General features: G+C 61.4%; 1 protein-coding gene across 2 annotated transcripts in view; it reads right to left on the reverse strand.

Moving 5' to 3' along the window:
• Window positions 1-1,484: 1,484 nt before the first annotated feature.
• Window positions 1,485-15,872, reverse strand: part of DUOX2 (dual oxidase 2) — a 77,046-nt gene continuing 62,658 nt past the window's right edge. For both annotated transcript variants that reach the window (XM_075897466.2, XM_075897468.2), the window contains 14 exons: window positions 15,632-15,725; window positions 15,179-15,354; window positions 13,804-13,873; window positions 12,745-12,923; window positions 12,018-12,248; window positions 10,619-10,718; window positions 10,390-10,439; window positions 10,129-10,256; window positions 9,468-9,621; window positions 8,877-9,109; window positions 6,775-6,933; window positions 6,145-6,300; window positions 4,735-4,863; window positions 1,485-3,436 (listed from right to left, as the gene is read on the reverse strand). In XM_075897466.2, the coding sequence (XP_075753581.2) occupies window positions 3,314-3,436; window positions 4,735-4,863; window positions 6,145-6,300; window positions 6,775-6,933; window positions 8,877-9,109; window positions 9,468-9,621; window positions 10,129-10,256; window positions 10,390-10,439; window positions 10,619-10,718; window positions 12,018-12,248; window positions 12,745-12,923; window positions 13,804-13,873; window positions 15,179-15,354; window positions 15,632-15,725 (1,982 nt within the window). In that variant the 3' untranslated portion in view covers window positions 1,485-3,313. The remainder of the gene's footprint in view (window positions 3,437-4,734; window positions 4,864-6,144; window positions 6,301-6,774; window positions 6,934-8,876; window positions 9,110-9,467; window positions 9,622-10,128; window positions 10,257-10,389; window positions 10,440-10,618; window positions 10,719-12,017; window positions 12,249-12,744; window positions 12,924-13,803; window positions 13,874-15,178; window positions 15,355-15,631; window positions 15,726-15,872) is intronic.

Consider the following 15,872-nt stretch of genomic DNA (forward strand, 5'->3'; position numbering starts at 1 on the left):
ATTTTCTCCATTTGTTTCCCCGACCAGAAAGCTCAAATACTGGACTGTCCGGTTCAAAACCAGACACCTACCCCCCCCCCCCCGCCTGCCAGCCTGAGCCAGCTGGGCTAGCACTTCGGGGTGCTTGGCGCAGGTGCAGATGCCACATGCGCTGCCTGTGCCCCGTGGCTAGCCCACCATGGCGCTGGCTTTAACAGCACCAGACACCCCGCGCTCCACAGTGTGCAGCACCCCGTGCCATGGCCCTGGGCCCCCATCGCGCCCCCGCCCCCTGAGCAGGCGTTGGGGTTGTCTGGGGCCATCAGGGGCCTCCTGCTGTACCTTGATGCTGACCCACGGTGCCTTCCCCCACCCCTACCCTCCTCGCCAGGCCTGGGCTCCTGCCTGAAGACCAGTCGCCAGTGCTTGAATAGCTTGAGCTAATGCCCCTCTATTGTAGCTCCTTGGGTGGGCAGCCCGGCCTGCTGGCCATTCCCCACTGCACCAGCCAGCCACAACGGCGTCTGTAGCCCGGCACATCGACATAGAGCGGCCTCTGTGCCAACGTCCTCCCTGCATTAGCGTCCCGCATTGCCCCCTCCCCCCAACAGCAGAGCTGAGTCTGCTACCCCCCGGCCCCTTAGCTCGCGGAGTCAGCGCTGGAGGCTCCCTCGCTAACCCCCGGCTGCCAGCCCAGACATGGCCCTTGCTGCAGGTCGCACCTGCACTCCCGACAGGCCACGCGCGTCGCTCAGGTGGTACCCAACCGCCACGGCGGCGCAGTCCAGGCTGCTCCCCGGCGCTGCGCTGTCGGCTCTTCCTGGGCAGTGCCCAAGCAGGCAGGAACACGCAGCCTATTGAGACGCACGGCCAGACTGGGTCGGCCCAAAGGCCATCGGGACCAGTGGCCTCTCTCCCAGCAGTGGCCAATGCCAGGGGCCCCAGAGGGAATGACCAGAACAGGGAACCTTCAGGTGCCCCCTGCCCTGTTGCCCATTCCCAGCCCCTCCTGCCTAGTAGCCAGTGATGGCCCCTCTCCTCCACAGAAACGTGGAACACTAGAACCAGAAGGAACCTCGAGAGCTCATCAAGTCCAGTCCCCTGCCCTCACGGCAGAACCCAGCACTGTCTAGACCATCCCTGCCAGGTGTCTGTCCAACCTGCGTTTAAATATCTCCAGGGATGGAGATTCCACAACCCCCTTAGGCAATTTATTCCAGTGTTTAACCACCCTGACAGCTAGGAAGATTTTCCTGATGTCCAACCTAAACCTCCCTTGCTGCACTATAAAGCCATGAATTTATCTACCGGTAAGTCTTTTTAAAACTCTATTATAGTCTTGGGCATCACAAAATCCTCTGGCATGGAGTTCCACGGGTTGACTGTCTGATGTGTGACAAAAAACGTCCTTTTGTTTGTTTTAAACCTGCTGCCTGGGAAGGAATGATTGCAACAGATCAAATAATAAAGCCCAGTAATTGCCAATGACAAGCAATGGAGTTCACTTTTCACCAGTTTTATTTTGGCGGTGCCTTAAAATCAGTGTCATTACAGATTCACAGCAACGTCTATATTCATGATTTCAACTGTCCAGCTTTGGGTCTGAAACATGGAGCCTTCCATGGAGTTTAACACACAAAAAGGGTGTTTTAATACGTTGACAGTTTGCAATAATCATTATTGTCATTTCAAGAGGCACGAATCGTCAGCTAGTAAATTACACAGGGCTTTTGGGGGGGCAGACCACAAAAATAAGAGCTACAGGCTTAGCCATTAAATACAGACAGGGAATAGTCCCAGACATAGGGAGTTGACCTGTAATAGCAGCAGTAAGTGCAATGAGTCAGCACAGACATTTGTTTCTTTAGCGAGCAAGCCCTGGTTTCATGCATGCAGCTACTCCAAGCCAACACGCACCTGCGTGGCCAAGCAAGAGGCTGCATGTCTCTGCTAGGGTGGCAGGAGCAGGCGGGAGCTGGGCCAGTGTAGCTGAGTGTGAACCCCCTTGATGCAGGCCAGCGTTGGGGTGCCTTGTGCAGACGGCTACGGCCATTGGCAGTGAGGGGGGATGCCCCCCCGGAAGGAGTGCAGCCCGAGTCCTAGGTGCTGCCTGTGTCCCACGTCAGCCCCATGGCGTTAACGCCGTTCGCTCTGTTCCAATCGCTCGGGTCCACCCGGGGGCCCAGCAATTGGCTCTGTCCTGGATTTACTGGCAACCATCCCGGCGCTGCTGGGCAGGCTGAAAAGCCTCCCGTGCCCCATAGCTGAGGTGTCCCCGTCCGCTGCCGCTGTGCCCACACCCCGGGTCTCAATGCAAGAGATGTGGCCGGGCTGGTGCCCCCTTGCATCCACCCTGGCGCACCGCGGAGATGCTGGCCGCAGCCACTGGACCTGCTGGTGCTGAGCCCTGGGCGGGGTGTGCTGGGAGGGGGCGAGGGCCACATGACACCTCCACAGGAGGGGGGTCAGCATCCCAAGTGAACACACGGCCCCAGCTCCTGGCAGGCATCGTGCTGCCCCCCCCCATGTGTCCGCATGGGGCACGGAGATCAAATGGCTCTGCCGTGGCTTGGCGTGCGGGCAGGCTGGAGCCTGGCCCCGGGGTCGGCAGAGGCAGCCGGGCCAGTGGGGCTGCGAGATTTGCACTTCGGATGCTGAATGGCAGCGTCTCGGTGTGCACAGCTGAGGGGGGGTGACACATGCACGCACGCGCATGCACTCGCACACACATGCACACGCATGCACGCACACACGCTTGCGCTCGCACTCACACATACACACATGCGTGCATGCACACGCACACACATACACGCCAGCCAGGAGCTGGCCACGGGGCCACAGGCGCGTGCTCCAGCGGCCACGTTCCGGCGATGCAGCCCTGGAACAGAAGCCCCTTGTGCCACAGTGCGAAGCTGCCTGATGGTGTTCCCAGGGCTGATGCCGACCCAGGCAAAGCCCCTTTTCAGCGGCTGTTGCGGTCGGGGACGTGCTCCAAAGGCAGTGCTCAGGGCAGGGCGCAAGAGGCCCCTGCCGGCCCCAGCGTGTCCCCACGGGGTGGGAGAACTGAGCTGGCTGGCTGGCTGGCTATGCTGCCGTTGGGGATCACCATAAATCACAGTCAAGAGGCTCCCCGCTGGGTAAGGACGCAGGGAACCTGCTGCCAGCGCCCTGTGCAATCCCTGCAGGGACAGTGCGGCTCCAGGGGAGGCTCTGCGGGGACGTGGCGCGGACACCCAGCAGTGCCCTTTGAACCTTCCCCAGGACTCTGCAAGTGCCTAGTTCTGGCCGTGGCAGCCCAGGGAGCAGGCGCTGGCTGGGGGGCTGGGGGGCGGGGTTAGAAGTTCTCATAGTGATGCACAAAGTAGGTCTGGTCCAGTTTGTTGATCTGCTGGCAGGCTTGCTCCACGTTCTTGGTCATCCCCGGGGGGCCGCAGCTGAACACGCCAACCTTACACACCTGGGGGAGCAGGAAAGCCGGGGTGTCATGTGATCAGCGCCCCGCCCATTCCGCCAGCCTGGCCCGGCCCGGCCAGCTCTGCGAGGGCTCGGAGCGGTTCCCCCTGCTGCCCCCACGTGCCAGCTCTGCTTGTCTCCCGCCAAAGGAGGGGTGGGCAGCTGTAGCTTCTCACCCGCTGCGCTCCCACCCATCTCCCACCGCCCCACTGCCTTGCGCCAGCCCGGGAGAGGCCAGGATCGGGACCTGCATGCGGACGGGCAGCCACCGACCACGCCTGCCAGCCCAGGGTCTTGCAGCCGATGGGCGAACAAAAGCCGCCTTTGCTTCTCTTTCCCGGAGCCCCGCTGGCGTTTCAGCCGCTGGCTGCAGCCACGGCCCATCCCCCCTTGGCGCCCACAGGAAATTGGCTCTAGTTCTGTCCCCGTTTCCATCTCACTTTCCCCACCACCACGTGCTGGGGCTCCCTTGGGAGAGGGGCTCCCCCGCCTGGCACAGCTCCCCCCCCTCCATTCAGCCCTATGGCACATCGGTTAATTTCATCCCCTTTCTTCCAGGTGGGCTGTCTGCATCCCGCTCCTCTGGCCCAGCTCCCTTCCCTCTGCCTCCCGCGCCTCTGTAGCCCCCCAGTCACTGTCCCCGCTCTGCCTGGAGAGCGCCCGAGCGTGCCGGTCCCTTCCCCGCGCAGGAGTGGGCCTGATCGCGGCGGGAGCTCCGGGGGCTCTCGTCCCCACAGCATGGGGACGTTGCGTGTGCAGCCCCCAGCTGCACTGGTCTCTCCTTGCCGTGGCCCGGCGCAAACACGCCAGCCCGCTGGCCGCCAGCCTGGCCGGGTTGAGTTAGGTGGGATTGGTCCTGCCTTGGGCCGGGGGCTGGACTGGATGACTCCTGAGGTCTCTTCCAGCTCTAGGATTCGATGATGCCAGTGGCCCTGGGGATCCCTGGGGTGTCTCGCCGGCTGGCTGCCAGGCTGTGCCCCAAAGGCTCTGGACTCTTTCTGTGCAGGGGCAGGGCTGGCGGACGTGTGCCCCTTTGGTCGGGGGGGACGTGGGCCTGTGATAGGACCAGCCCAGGCCAGCTGGCGTGGGACTGTCATGCTGCCCGTAGGTGGGACTGGCACATGCCTCCCCCTCCCTTGGGAGGCTACGGGGCCCTGCCCTGCCCAGCCTGTGGCTATTTGGCAATTTTCCCTCCAGGCCGTCTTGGCACCAGGGCTGCCCAGGTGCACACGGGTCTCCCTGGGCTCCCCCAGCACACAACCCCACTGCCAGTCCCTGCACGCGGCGCTGGGCGGCACTGACCTGGGGGTGCACCTCCTGCAGGGACTTGAAGAAGGGCACGAAGGGGGGCCGCCCGAAGTGCGTGATGGAGCGCAGCCCCGTGAACAGGCTCCGGTTCAGCACCTTCTGGAAGTGCCGCTCGCAGATGTACTGGAAGGAGAACGGCGCCGGGGTCAGAGGGAGACGGGCGAGGGCGGGGCTCTCTGCTCTGCCCTGGCCTGGCCCGAACCAACGCGCCGCGACACTGGCCGGGGGGCTGCCCTGGCCCAGCACAGGGGGCAGAGACATGGGATGGGGGGAGGCTGAGACATGGCATGAGAGGCGGGCCCAGCACAGGGCGGCGCTGGGGGCAGAGACATGGCATGGGGGGGGGGGCAGCACAGGGAGTGCTGGGGGCAGAGACATGGCATGAGAGGCGGGCCCAGCACAGGGCGGCGCTGGGGGCAGAGACATGGCATGGGGGGGGCCCAGCACAGGGCGGCGCTGGGGGCAGAGACATGGCATGGGGGGGGCCCAGCACAGGGCAGCGCTGGGGGCAGAGACATGGGATGGGGGGGCGGGCCCAGCACAGGGCGGCGCTGGGGGGCAGAGACATGGCATGGAGGGGTGGGCCCAGCACAGGGTGGCGCTTGGGGCAGAGACATGGCATGGGGGGGGCCCAGCACAGGGCGGCGCTGGGGGCAGAGACATGGCATGGGGGGGCGGGCCCAGCACAGGGCGGCGCTGGGGGGCAGAGACATGGCATGGAGGGGTGGGCCCAGCACAGGGTGGCGCTTGGGGCAGAGACATGGCATGGAGGGGTGGGCCCAGCACAGGGTGGTGCTTGGGGCAGAGACATGGCATGGGGGGGACTGGGCCCAGCACAGGGCGGTGCTGGGGGCAGAGACATGGCATGGGGGGGTGGGCCCAGCACAGGGCGGTGCTGGGGGGGCAGAGACATGGCATGGGGGGATGGGACCAGCACAGGGCGGCGCTGGGGGGGCAGAGACATGGCATGGGGGGATGGGACCAGCACAGGGCGGCGCTGGGCGGGCAGAGATATGGCATGGGGGGATGGGACCAGCACAGGGCGGCGCTGGGGGGCAGAGACATGGGATGGGGGGATGGGACCAGCACAGGGCGGCGCTGGGGGGCAGAGACATGGGATGGGGGGATGGGACCAGTACAGGGCGGCGCTGGGGGGCAGAGACATGGGATGGGGGGATGGGACCAGCACAGGGCGGCGCTGGGGGGCAGAGACATGGGATGGGGGGATGGGACCAGCACAGGGCTGCTCTGGGGGCAAAGACATCGGATGGAGGAATGGGACCAGCACAGGGCGGCGCTGGGGGGCAGAGACACGGTGAGGAAGGGGGCAATGACTACCAGCTTGTGCCCTCTCTCAGTGGGGCCCCGCTCTCCTGCCCGGCCCGCGTGGGGCGGGGCGCTCACCAGCATCGTGGTGCGCAGGTCGAACTTCTCCGCCAGCTGGGTGATGTAGATGTGCACGGACACCAGGTCGTGCCGGTCGTTCTCCTCCACCTCGCGGATGATGTCGGCCAGCCACTCGAACTGCCGCTGCGTCCGCGTCACCCAGATGAAGTAGATCTGAGAGCGCACGGAGGGTGGGTCACTGGCAGGGCCCCCGCACAGGGGACTCCCCTGCACCAAGCCCTCCCTGCGCACCCCCACAGCCAGCCCGGGGATCCCTGCAGCGGGTGCCATCCTGGGGACCCGCCACAGGCCCCCCAGCAGGGTCTGGCCAGGAAGGGTGAAATCCCTGCACGGAGGGGGGTGAGGGTGCAGCCAGCAGGGGGCGCTCTGATGCAGGGCAGACCTCACGGTGCCGGGCCACTGAGTGTCTCAGGGCCCCTGAGGGCACCGTGTGGCGCCGGGTCCCATACCCGGCGCAGGGCCCGGGGACACGCCTGGCTACAGCACGGTGCTGCGGCTGGCTGAGAGGGACAGCTGGGGGACAAGGGCTAAGCCCGGCCCTTAGGCATTACTGCAGGACGGGCCAGACCCTCCAGGGAGCCAGTCCAGTGGGGGGCCAGGGGTCCCTCGTGCTCTGTGGCCGCTCACCTTCTTGCAAGGCATCTTGGCGCTGACGGAGGACTTGAAGACCAGGTCTTTGAGGATGGAGGCGAAGGGAGTCACCCCGATGCCTCCTCCCACCAGCACGGACACGTCAAACTTGTTCCACTCCTGGTGGCCCTCACCGAATGGCCCGTCCAGGTAGAGCTGGGAAGAAGCCGGGGTTAGCAAACCCTGCCCGGCTGGCTGAGCAATGCGGCCCCCTCGGCCGGGCGGAGCAGGGACCAGCTAGCCCAGCGCAGTGACCTGCCGCAAGCAGTGCCCGAGGTCCCTAACGCCCACTTGGAGCAGGCAGGAGCCGGGCCAGCGACGTTTCCTTGGCCCGTTCCTCACGCAGCCTGCGGCTATAGAAACCAACGCACGGGGCGGGGTCAGCAGACGCCGTAGGAGAACATTAGAACGGGCGGACGGGGTCAGGCCAAGGGTCCATCCAGCCCAGTGTCCTGTCGGCCAACAGGGGCCAATGCCAGGTGCCCCAGAGGGCGTGAGCAGAGCAGGGAACCATCAAGTGATCCCTCCTCCCAGCCCCTGACAAACAGAGGTTAGAGACATCATCCGTGCCCATCCTGGCTACTGGTACTGATGGACCTAAACCCCATGAATTTATCTAGCTCTTCTTTGAACCTTATTAAAATCCTGGCATTCACAACATCCTCTGGCAAGGAGTTCCACAGGTTGACTGTGCACAGGGTGAAGAAAAACTTCCTTTTCTTTGTTTTAAACCTGCAATCTATGAATTTCATTTGGTGACCCCTAGTTCTTAGAAAACAGCAAATAGTCTTGCAGTCCCTTAGGCTGTGTCTAGACTACATGCCTCTGTCAGCAGAGGCATGTAGATTAGACACATAGGCAAAGGCAAATGAAGCGGCGATTTAAATGATCGCGGCTTCATTTACATTTACATGGCTGCCGCGCTGAGCCGACAAACAGCTGATCAGCTGTTTGTCGGCTCCCGCACTAGTCTGGACGTTCCCCCTGCTGACATCAAAGCCCTTTGTCGGCAGCCCCGTTATTCCTCGTGGAATGAGGTTTACCGGGGCTGCCGACAAAGGGCTTTGATGTCGGCAGGGGGAACGTCCAGATTAGTGCGGGAGCCGACAAACAGCTGATCAGCTGTTTGTCAGCTCAGTGCGGCAGCAATGTAAATGAAGCTGCGATCATTTAAATCGCGGCTTCATTTGCCTTTGCCAAAAAAACAAATCTACATGCCTCTGCCGACAGAGGCATGTAGTTTAACGTACCCTTAGAGACTAACAAAACATGTTGATGGTGTCATGAGCTTTCGTAGGCGCATCCCACTTCCTCAGAGGTGCTGCAAGACTATTAGCTGTTTTTTAAGTTTTTCCAGATAAAGACCAACTTGGCAACCCCTCTGAAACCCTAGTTCTTATGTAATGGGAACAAGTTAGTAACTTCTCCTTATTCACTTTCACCACACCCATCGGAATTGTATAGACTTTTATCATATCCCCTCTCCCCCTTAGGGTATGTCTACGTTGCATTCCTCCTTCGAGAGTGGAATGTAAATGCAGACAAATGAATTGCAAATGAAGCGCGGATTTGAATTTCCCGCACTTCATTTGCATAATGGCGGCCGGTTGCTTTTCCAAAATAGCGTATTTTGAGAAAAAATTGGGTTATTTCGAAGGAAGGGTTTCTTTTTTAATAACCCCATTTTTTTCCCTCAAAATATACTATTTCGGAAAAGCGGCCAGCCGCCATTATGCAAATGAAGCGCAGGAAATTCAAATCTGCACTTTATTTGCATTCCTCCTTTGAGAAAGGAATGCAAATGCAGACAAACGAAATTGCAATGTAGACATATCCTAAGTCTCCTCTTTTTGACGTTGAAAAGTCCAAGTCTTTTTCATCTCTCTCCATAGGGGACCCGTTCCAAACCCTACTCCTTTTCTGAACCTTTTCCAGTGCCAAGAGATCTTTCTTGAGGTGCCAGCGAATCCAGGGGTGAAGCCAGAGCACACCCGGCTCTCTCTGCTTGTGCTTCGTCGTGCTTGGAGGACTCTGCTCTCCAGAGATGTGGTCCCCCCTTCCCACCTCGGACTGCCTGGGGAGGAGATGCTCGGTTGTACCTTGGGATATCTGCCGATTTCAGCCACGCTCTCCGGGGAGTACAGCTCCCGCAGCCGGGTGGTCCAGGGCCCGGCGGCTCGGATATGCAGGCTCAGCACGTCCTCATGCGGGGCAGAGGTCAGGGTGAAGGGGTGGTACTCGTTGGTCCCCAGGGAGAGGCAGGCAATTCGCACCCACTGCCCAGACTTGTAGTCGAAGTCCTGCGGCCTCTGGAACTTGAGGTAGGTAACGCCTACGAGAAAGGCCCAGGTTTGCTCAGCGTCTCTGGGAAACCGGCTGCCCCTGGGCTGAGCCACGCCAGGGTGATGCGCACGCACCCACGGAAGCTCCAACACGCCCCCTGCCACCAAGGCCCAGGGGGATCTGGGCAGAGCAGAGAGCGTCACTGCCCGACTGGCTGGGATCGGGAGCAGGCTGAGTCCGGCTGGCGTGGAGGCCGGCAGCGGTGCTTCCCAGAGGAGAGTGTAGCCCGCAGGGCGGCTTGGGGGCTCCAGAGCCCTGAGAAAGCTGGGTTTGGTGCCCGCCTGCGGGGGGTCCTGCAGATGGGCCCGCTCACCCCCATCCCCCGGCAGCCACCCCCTCCCCTGTACCTGACGGGAGGAGCTCGGCTTTCAGAACGTTCATCTCCACCTTCTTCCGGCTCAGGCTGACCAGCTTGTCCGCCCCGTAGATGAGCGCCGGGATGATGAAGTAGATGTGGAAGCGCGGCTGCTGGATCAGGGCGTAGCTGCCGTGGATAATGACCTGGGAACACGGTGCCCAGCAGGCTCTTGAGGACAGCGCTCCGCCCAGGAATCCGCCCAGGGAGGAGCGCGGTGGCAGCGCCATGAGGGGCAGGAAGGCTCGGCCAGGCAGGCTGGCACACAGCACCCTGGGCACCTGCTAGCTAGGACACAGCTCTCGTCTTTCTTTGCATGCCCGTTGTACAAGGAGGAAACTGAGGCACGGAGCAGGGATGTGACTCGCCCAGGAGCTGAGCAGGGACTAGCATCCAGGTCTCCTAGCCCAGGGCTCTATCCACTGGGCATCACTGCCTGCCACTTGTGCATTCTCTCTGTTTGCAAGGTTCCCGCTCGGCTGCCCCGTGTACAGTCCCTGGGAGCGCTCCCCCCCCTCCTGCCGCCGCCTGCTGTGCCAGTCCAGGTCCTGCTGTGGGCAGAGGACAAACCGGGCCTCGCGCAGTGAGTCTAGGCTGCACAAGCCCGGGCGGGCTCTGAGCGACGCCAGGGCGCAGGACCCCGCCCCACGTACCATGACGTAAAGCAGCACGTAGAGGTGGTGCGTTATCCAGAAGCCCCGGAAGCTGATGCGCCGGAAGTGGCGGGAGGCGAACACGTACATCACTGCCAGAATCACCAGCAGCAGCACCCCGGTCATGCCTGCCCGAGAGAGGGATGAGGAAGGAGGGGCAGTGGGGCAGGAGGAGCCTGGCTTGGAACCCCCAGTGCAGGGGTGGGGGAGCTGTGCAGATCCCCCCCGCCATGCGTGGCCCGCACGGATGGTCCCCCTTACCTGGGACGGTCTCGAAGAACCACCAGTAGTACTTCTGGGGCATCTGGGACCTGCAGAGGGATGAGACGGTGTCACCCCCTGCCCTCCACAGAACAAGCCAAACGCCCCCTGCTCTCCGCTGCCCGGGGAGCCAAGAGACCTCTCCTGGGACCGCCCAAGGAGATCACTTCGTGGGCAGGCTGGATGAGAGCTCTCGAGCCCCTCCCCATGGCGTCCCCCCCCCACTCACCCATCGTCCATGAAGACGTTGGCGAAGAGGCAGGAGAGGATGCTGAGCGGGCTGACCGAGAAGATGTAAACGTTCACTACGTGGCCCAAGGTGTGCAGAACTGCGGAGCAAAGACAGAGCGTGCTCAGTGCTCCGGAGACAGGCGTCACCAGGGAGGTGGCAACATTTGGTACCAAACTGCTTACGACAGTTCGGTCCAAAGCGGCCTGCGGAGAGCGGCAAAGGGCTCGCCCCAGGCACGGGGACTGGGCAGCAACATGGCAAATGAGTTTTAATGCCGATCAGTGCAAAGTAACGCACATTGGAAAACACCATCCCAACTCCACATACAATATGAGGGAGACCAATTTGGCAACAAAGATGCAAGAGAGAGCTCTTGGAGTCAGCGTGGAGAGTTCTCGGAAAACACCCACGCAGGGCGCAGCGGCCGGCAAACAAGCCAACAGGATGTGGGGACTCATTAAAAAAGGGACAGAGAATAAAACAGAGAACATCTTATTGCCTCTGTATAAATCCATGGGACGCCCCCAGCTTGAATCCTGCATACAGACACGGTCACCTCATCTCAAAAAAGATCTATTGGCCCTGGAAAAGGTTCAGAGAAGGGCAACAAAAATGATGAGGGGTTTGGAACGGGTCCCATTTGAAGAGAGATTCAAAAGACTGGGACTTTTCAGTTTAGAAAAGAGGAGACTAAGGAGGGATAGGCTAGAGGTCTATAAAATCCTGACTGGTGTGGAAAAAATGAATAAGGAGAAGTTATTGACTTGTTCCCGTAACATAAGAACTAGGGGGTCACTAAATGAAATTCATAGGTAACAGGTTTAAAACAAAGAAAAGGAAGTTTTTCTTCACGTGGCGCACAGTCAACCTGTGGAACTCCTCGCCAGAGGATGTGGTGAAGATCAGGACTTTAACAGGGTTCAAAAAGGAACTAGAGAAATTCATGGAGGTTAGGTCCATCAATGGCTGTTAGCCAGGCTGGGCAGGAATGGTGTCCCTGGCCTCTGTTTGTCTGGAAATGGGTGACAGAGGATGGATCACGTGATGGTTCCCTGTTCGGTTCACTCCCTCTGGGGCACCTGGCATTGGCCACTGTGGGCCGACAGGACACTCGGCTGGGCGGGTCTTTGGTCTGACCCAGTCTGGCTGTTCTGATGTTCTTATGACAGAGCAGATACATGGGGACGCCCGGCCGGGTACCAGTGCTCGAGACCCAAACACAGGGCCTGAGCCAGACAACCAAGGCTTGCTCTACGATGCAGTGTTTGCCAGTGTCGCTCCGTGCGCGCATGTGTGTGTGGGGGGGAGAGGGGTCCTGACCAGCCCTGGCCGAGGTCTGTCTCTGGGGAATATTCTCCCCGTCAGTATCACCCCCACGCCCCCATGGCCGACTTACTGGAGAAGATGAGGGCGCCCGTGGCGATCCAGCGGTGGAAGTCCACGGCAGCGTCGAAGGGGACGTAGCGGTTGAGGAAGGTTTCCCGCAGGAAGGTGATGAGGTTGCGGCACATGGTGAGCAGGATGTAGGAGTACATGAAGGAGATGCTGGCCGCCGCCCCCCGGGAGATGATGATGCCCACAAAGGTGGTTTGCGCCACTCCGGTGGGCGGCGAGGCAAATCCATAGTCTGCCAAGGAAGCAGGGCGGGGGTCATCGGCAGGGCGGGGCGGGGCTCGCCTCCACCAACCCGGCACGTCCCCAGGGCGCGGTGGGCAGCGCCGGTTCAGAGGGCTGGTCTGCCAGCACCTGCCTTGGTCCTCCGGTGATGGAGGGGGCCTGTCTGAACGTGCCCCGCTGGAACGTCATGCCAGTGGAGGACTGGGACTCCGCATGCACCCTATCTGCCCCTCCTATGCCCCCCCAATCGCCCCATGCCAAGGTGTGGGCAGCAGGCACAGGAACTAGCTCTATGCCATGGGAAAGAACGCCACGCTGGCCAGAACCTGGCCCCTCTGCACCGCCTGTCAGTCTGACCGGGGACTCCTTGCTCTGACGTGGGCTTGTGCAGCTGTGTCCTACACTCCCCTTGCTGTCTCCTAACCCCCCCTCGGGTGGCCTAGCACACAGGGCCCTGCTCCCGGCAGCCCGCCCCGCCCCGCCAGCAGGGGGCGCTCTGAACTCACAGTACGCGCGTTCGGCGAAGACGCCGGCCGTGATGGCGGAGAAGAGCACCACGCAGACGATGTGGCGCCGGTAGTTCTCGATGAACCGCTTGAATTGCTGGACCTTCTGGTGCACTTTGCTCCGCTGGTATTTGGTCCTTTGGGCCTCGGTGTACAAGTGCGGCTGGTGAGGCGTCGTCCTACGAAAGAAACCTTGTCAGCTCCCGGGGAAGTGACCGTGGCCCCGCTCCTGCCCGCGCGGGGGTAGAACGTCCTCAGGGCTTCGCTCAGTCATGGAGCCGTGCGGCCGGTCCTTAGTGCCGCTGAGCGTGCGGGTTCCCTGGGGCGGAGACGCTTTCGCTCCGCGACAGAGCACCCGCTAGCGGTTGGCTGGGCTGGCGCCTCGGCTCACTGCTACACTCCCGCTCGGGAACGAGAGCAGCGAGACGATGCAAAGGTGCATCAGGCAACGGCAGCCGGCTCTCCGGGAAGGGGCAGCCTCGCTAGGGACTGATAACGACTCACAGGTACTTCAATCAAGGCAGATAAGATACGTTTTAAAGCGCGGCCATAAAAGGCCGTTAATCCCAGGAACTGGAAAGTCCAGAGACAGCAGCAAGGACACGGCAGACGGCTGGGAACTCCAAAGGGAATCAGTAAATTCACAGGAGTTTCGATGGAACAGCCGGCTGCAACTTCCTTGCTGTGTCGCTCCAGCCGTGGGGCGGGGCCTCGCGCCTCCCCCGCTCTCGTCAAGAGGTGAGGGTGACGAGTGACGCGGGGGGGGGGGATGTGTGGGGCGTCCCCCTTGCCGGGGGCTTGGGACAGACCTCGCTTAGAACTGCCCCCACCCCAGAGCCAGGCCAACAGCAGCCATTCCGCCAAGGGAGACGTGTCTCACAAAATGACTCCTTCCCTGGCTGGAGGTGGCCACCGAAATGGGGAAGGCTCCCCCCGGTGTGAGGGGCTCCTCTCCTGGGGAAAGGGCCTCAGAAACCAGAGCGGGGAGGCTCTTTCCCCTTCCCCCGCAAGGTGGGGAGGAGGGACTGCAGCAGCTGCAGGCCTCAGGGTCCAGCTTACCCGTTGGTCCTGGGCTTGTTTATGAAGGAGACGCGGTTGTTCATGTTTGTCTTGAACACGTCAGGCACTCCTGTGTGGAGCAGAAAGCACAAACGTGGGACACGGCGACGAGCGCAGAGCACTAGCATGGGGAGGGGCTCTCCAGTCCAGTCCCCTGCCCCCACGGCATGGCCCAGCACTGTCCCTCCCTGACGGGCGTCTGTCCAACCTGCTGCCCCATGACGGAGGTTTCACGGCTTCCCAAAGCATCTTACTCCAGTGTTTGACCACCCTGACAGGCAGCAAGTTCTTCCTAATGTCCAGCCTAAACCTCCCTGGCTGCAATTTAAGCCCATTGCTTCTCATCCTGTCCTTAGAGGTCAAGGAGAACAATTTTTCTCCCTCCTCCCTGTAACACCCTTTGGGTATGTCTACACTACCCCTCTAGTTCGAACTAGCGGGGTAGTGTAGACATACCCTTTTAGATACTTGACAGCTGCCGACTTCACCCCTCTAAGGCTACATCTACTCTGCAGCAGTGTTTCGGAAGAGGAAATGCAAACGGAGCGCTCGTTTGCAAACCTCGTGCTCTCATTTGCATATTCTCCTCCGAGCCTTTTTGCGGAAAAAGGCTCGGAGGAGAATATGCAAATGAGAGCGCTCCGTTTGCATTTCCTCGTCCGAAACACTGCCGCCGTGTAGACGTCGCTTTTCTAAACTAAACAGGCCTAATTCTTTCAGTCTTCCCCCATGGGGTCCTGTTCTCTAGACCGTTCATCCTTTGTGTTGCTCTTCCCTGGACCCTCTCCAATTTCTTCACATCTTTCCTGAAACGTGGTGCCCAGAACTGGACACAAAACTCCAACTGACGCCTAATCGGCGCGGAGTAGAGCGGGAGAACGGCTTTTCGGGTCTCGCTCACTGCACTCTGGCTAGTACGTCCAGAATCGTGTTGGCTTTTTTTACAACAGTGTCGCACTGTTGACTCATGTTTAGCTGGTGGGCTACTCTGACCCCTCGATCCCTTTCTGCCGGACTCCTCCCTAGACTGTCGCTTCCCGTTCTGTGTGCGGGACACAGATTGTTCCTTCCTGAGCGGAGCACTTTGCTTTGGGCCCCGTGCTGCGCCCGGGCTCTCCGCTTGGGAGGCAACGGGACCCTGTCACTAGGGCGCCAGCCTGCTCTGCACAAGGGTAGGGCCAGCGGGTGGAGTCTCCGTAGCAGAAAGCACCTTCCCCACCTTGTAGCACCTGGGCTGCAGGAGAAGAGCCGCTGGAGGACAGACAGGACCTCTGGGCCAGCGCCCCCAGCCCTGCCTCCGGGGCCAGCCCCCCCAGCCCTGCCTCCGGGGCCAGCCCCCCAGCCAGGTCGCCTGGCCCGCCCCTGCCGCACTGACCTTTGATGCAGAGCTGGGTGAGGCGGAGCTCGTTGTCGTGGTCCCGCAGCATGTAGTGAAAATCCTCCCACGTCAGCTCCTCCTTGTCCTGGAAGCCCGACACCTGGAACATGGACTCGCTCACCTGCGCGATCTGCTCGCCCGAGAGGCAGTTGTTGGAGATCTCGATGAAGGACCTGGAGCAAGGGGCAAAGGCGGCGCTGCAGGGCACTCCTCTGGCTCCAGGGAGCGCCCGGGCCTGGCAGGGCGAGGGGCAGCAGGCGACATCCACCTGGCAGCGGCACCAGCGCTCGAGCCACTTCAGAAGAGGCTGGGCAGGGCAGCAGGACCGGGCCCGTGGTTCTCAGCTCTGAGTACTGGGCCCACGCTGGACCCCCAGGGGCTCAGGCTGGACCCCGGGAAGCGTCTCGAGTGAGAGAAGCGCGCGCCGAGCCGACCGCCCCCGAGGAATACCTCAGCATCCTGAAGAACTCCTCCTTCGAGAGGAAGCCGTTCCCGTCGACGTCGTACATGGCAAACATCAGCTTGGACTTCTCCTCCGGGGACCCTGGTAGGGAAGAAGGCGGCTGGACTAAGCAACTCCTCCTGCTTCTGTTGCCAACTAAAGCATTTTACCCGGACTCAGGTGGGGCTCCTGGGGCCCGCAGTAACCCGCTCGCCGTCCCAGCTGTGAACGCGCCGCAGAACGGCGCCC

The sequence above is a fragment of the Pelodiscus sinensis genome, chromosome 14, assembly GCF_052426305.1.
Source record: "Pelodiscus sinensis isolate ZL-2025 chromosome 14, ASM5242630v1, whole genome shotgun sequence".
Lineage (NCBI taxonomy): Eukaryota > Metazoa > Chordata > Testudines > Trionychidae > Pelodiscus > Pelodiscus sinensis.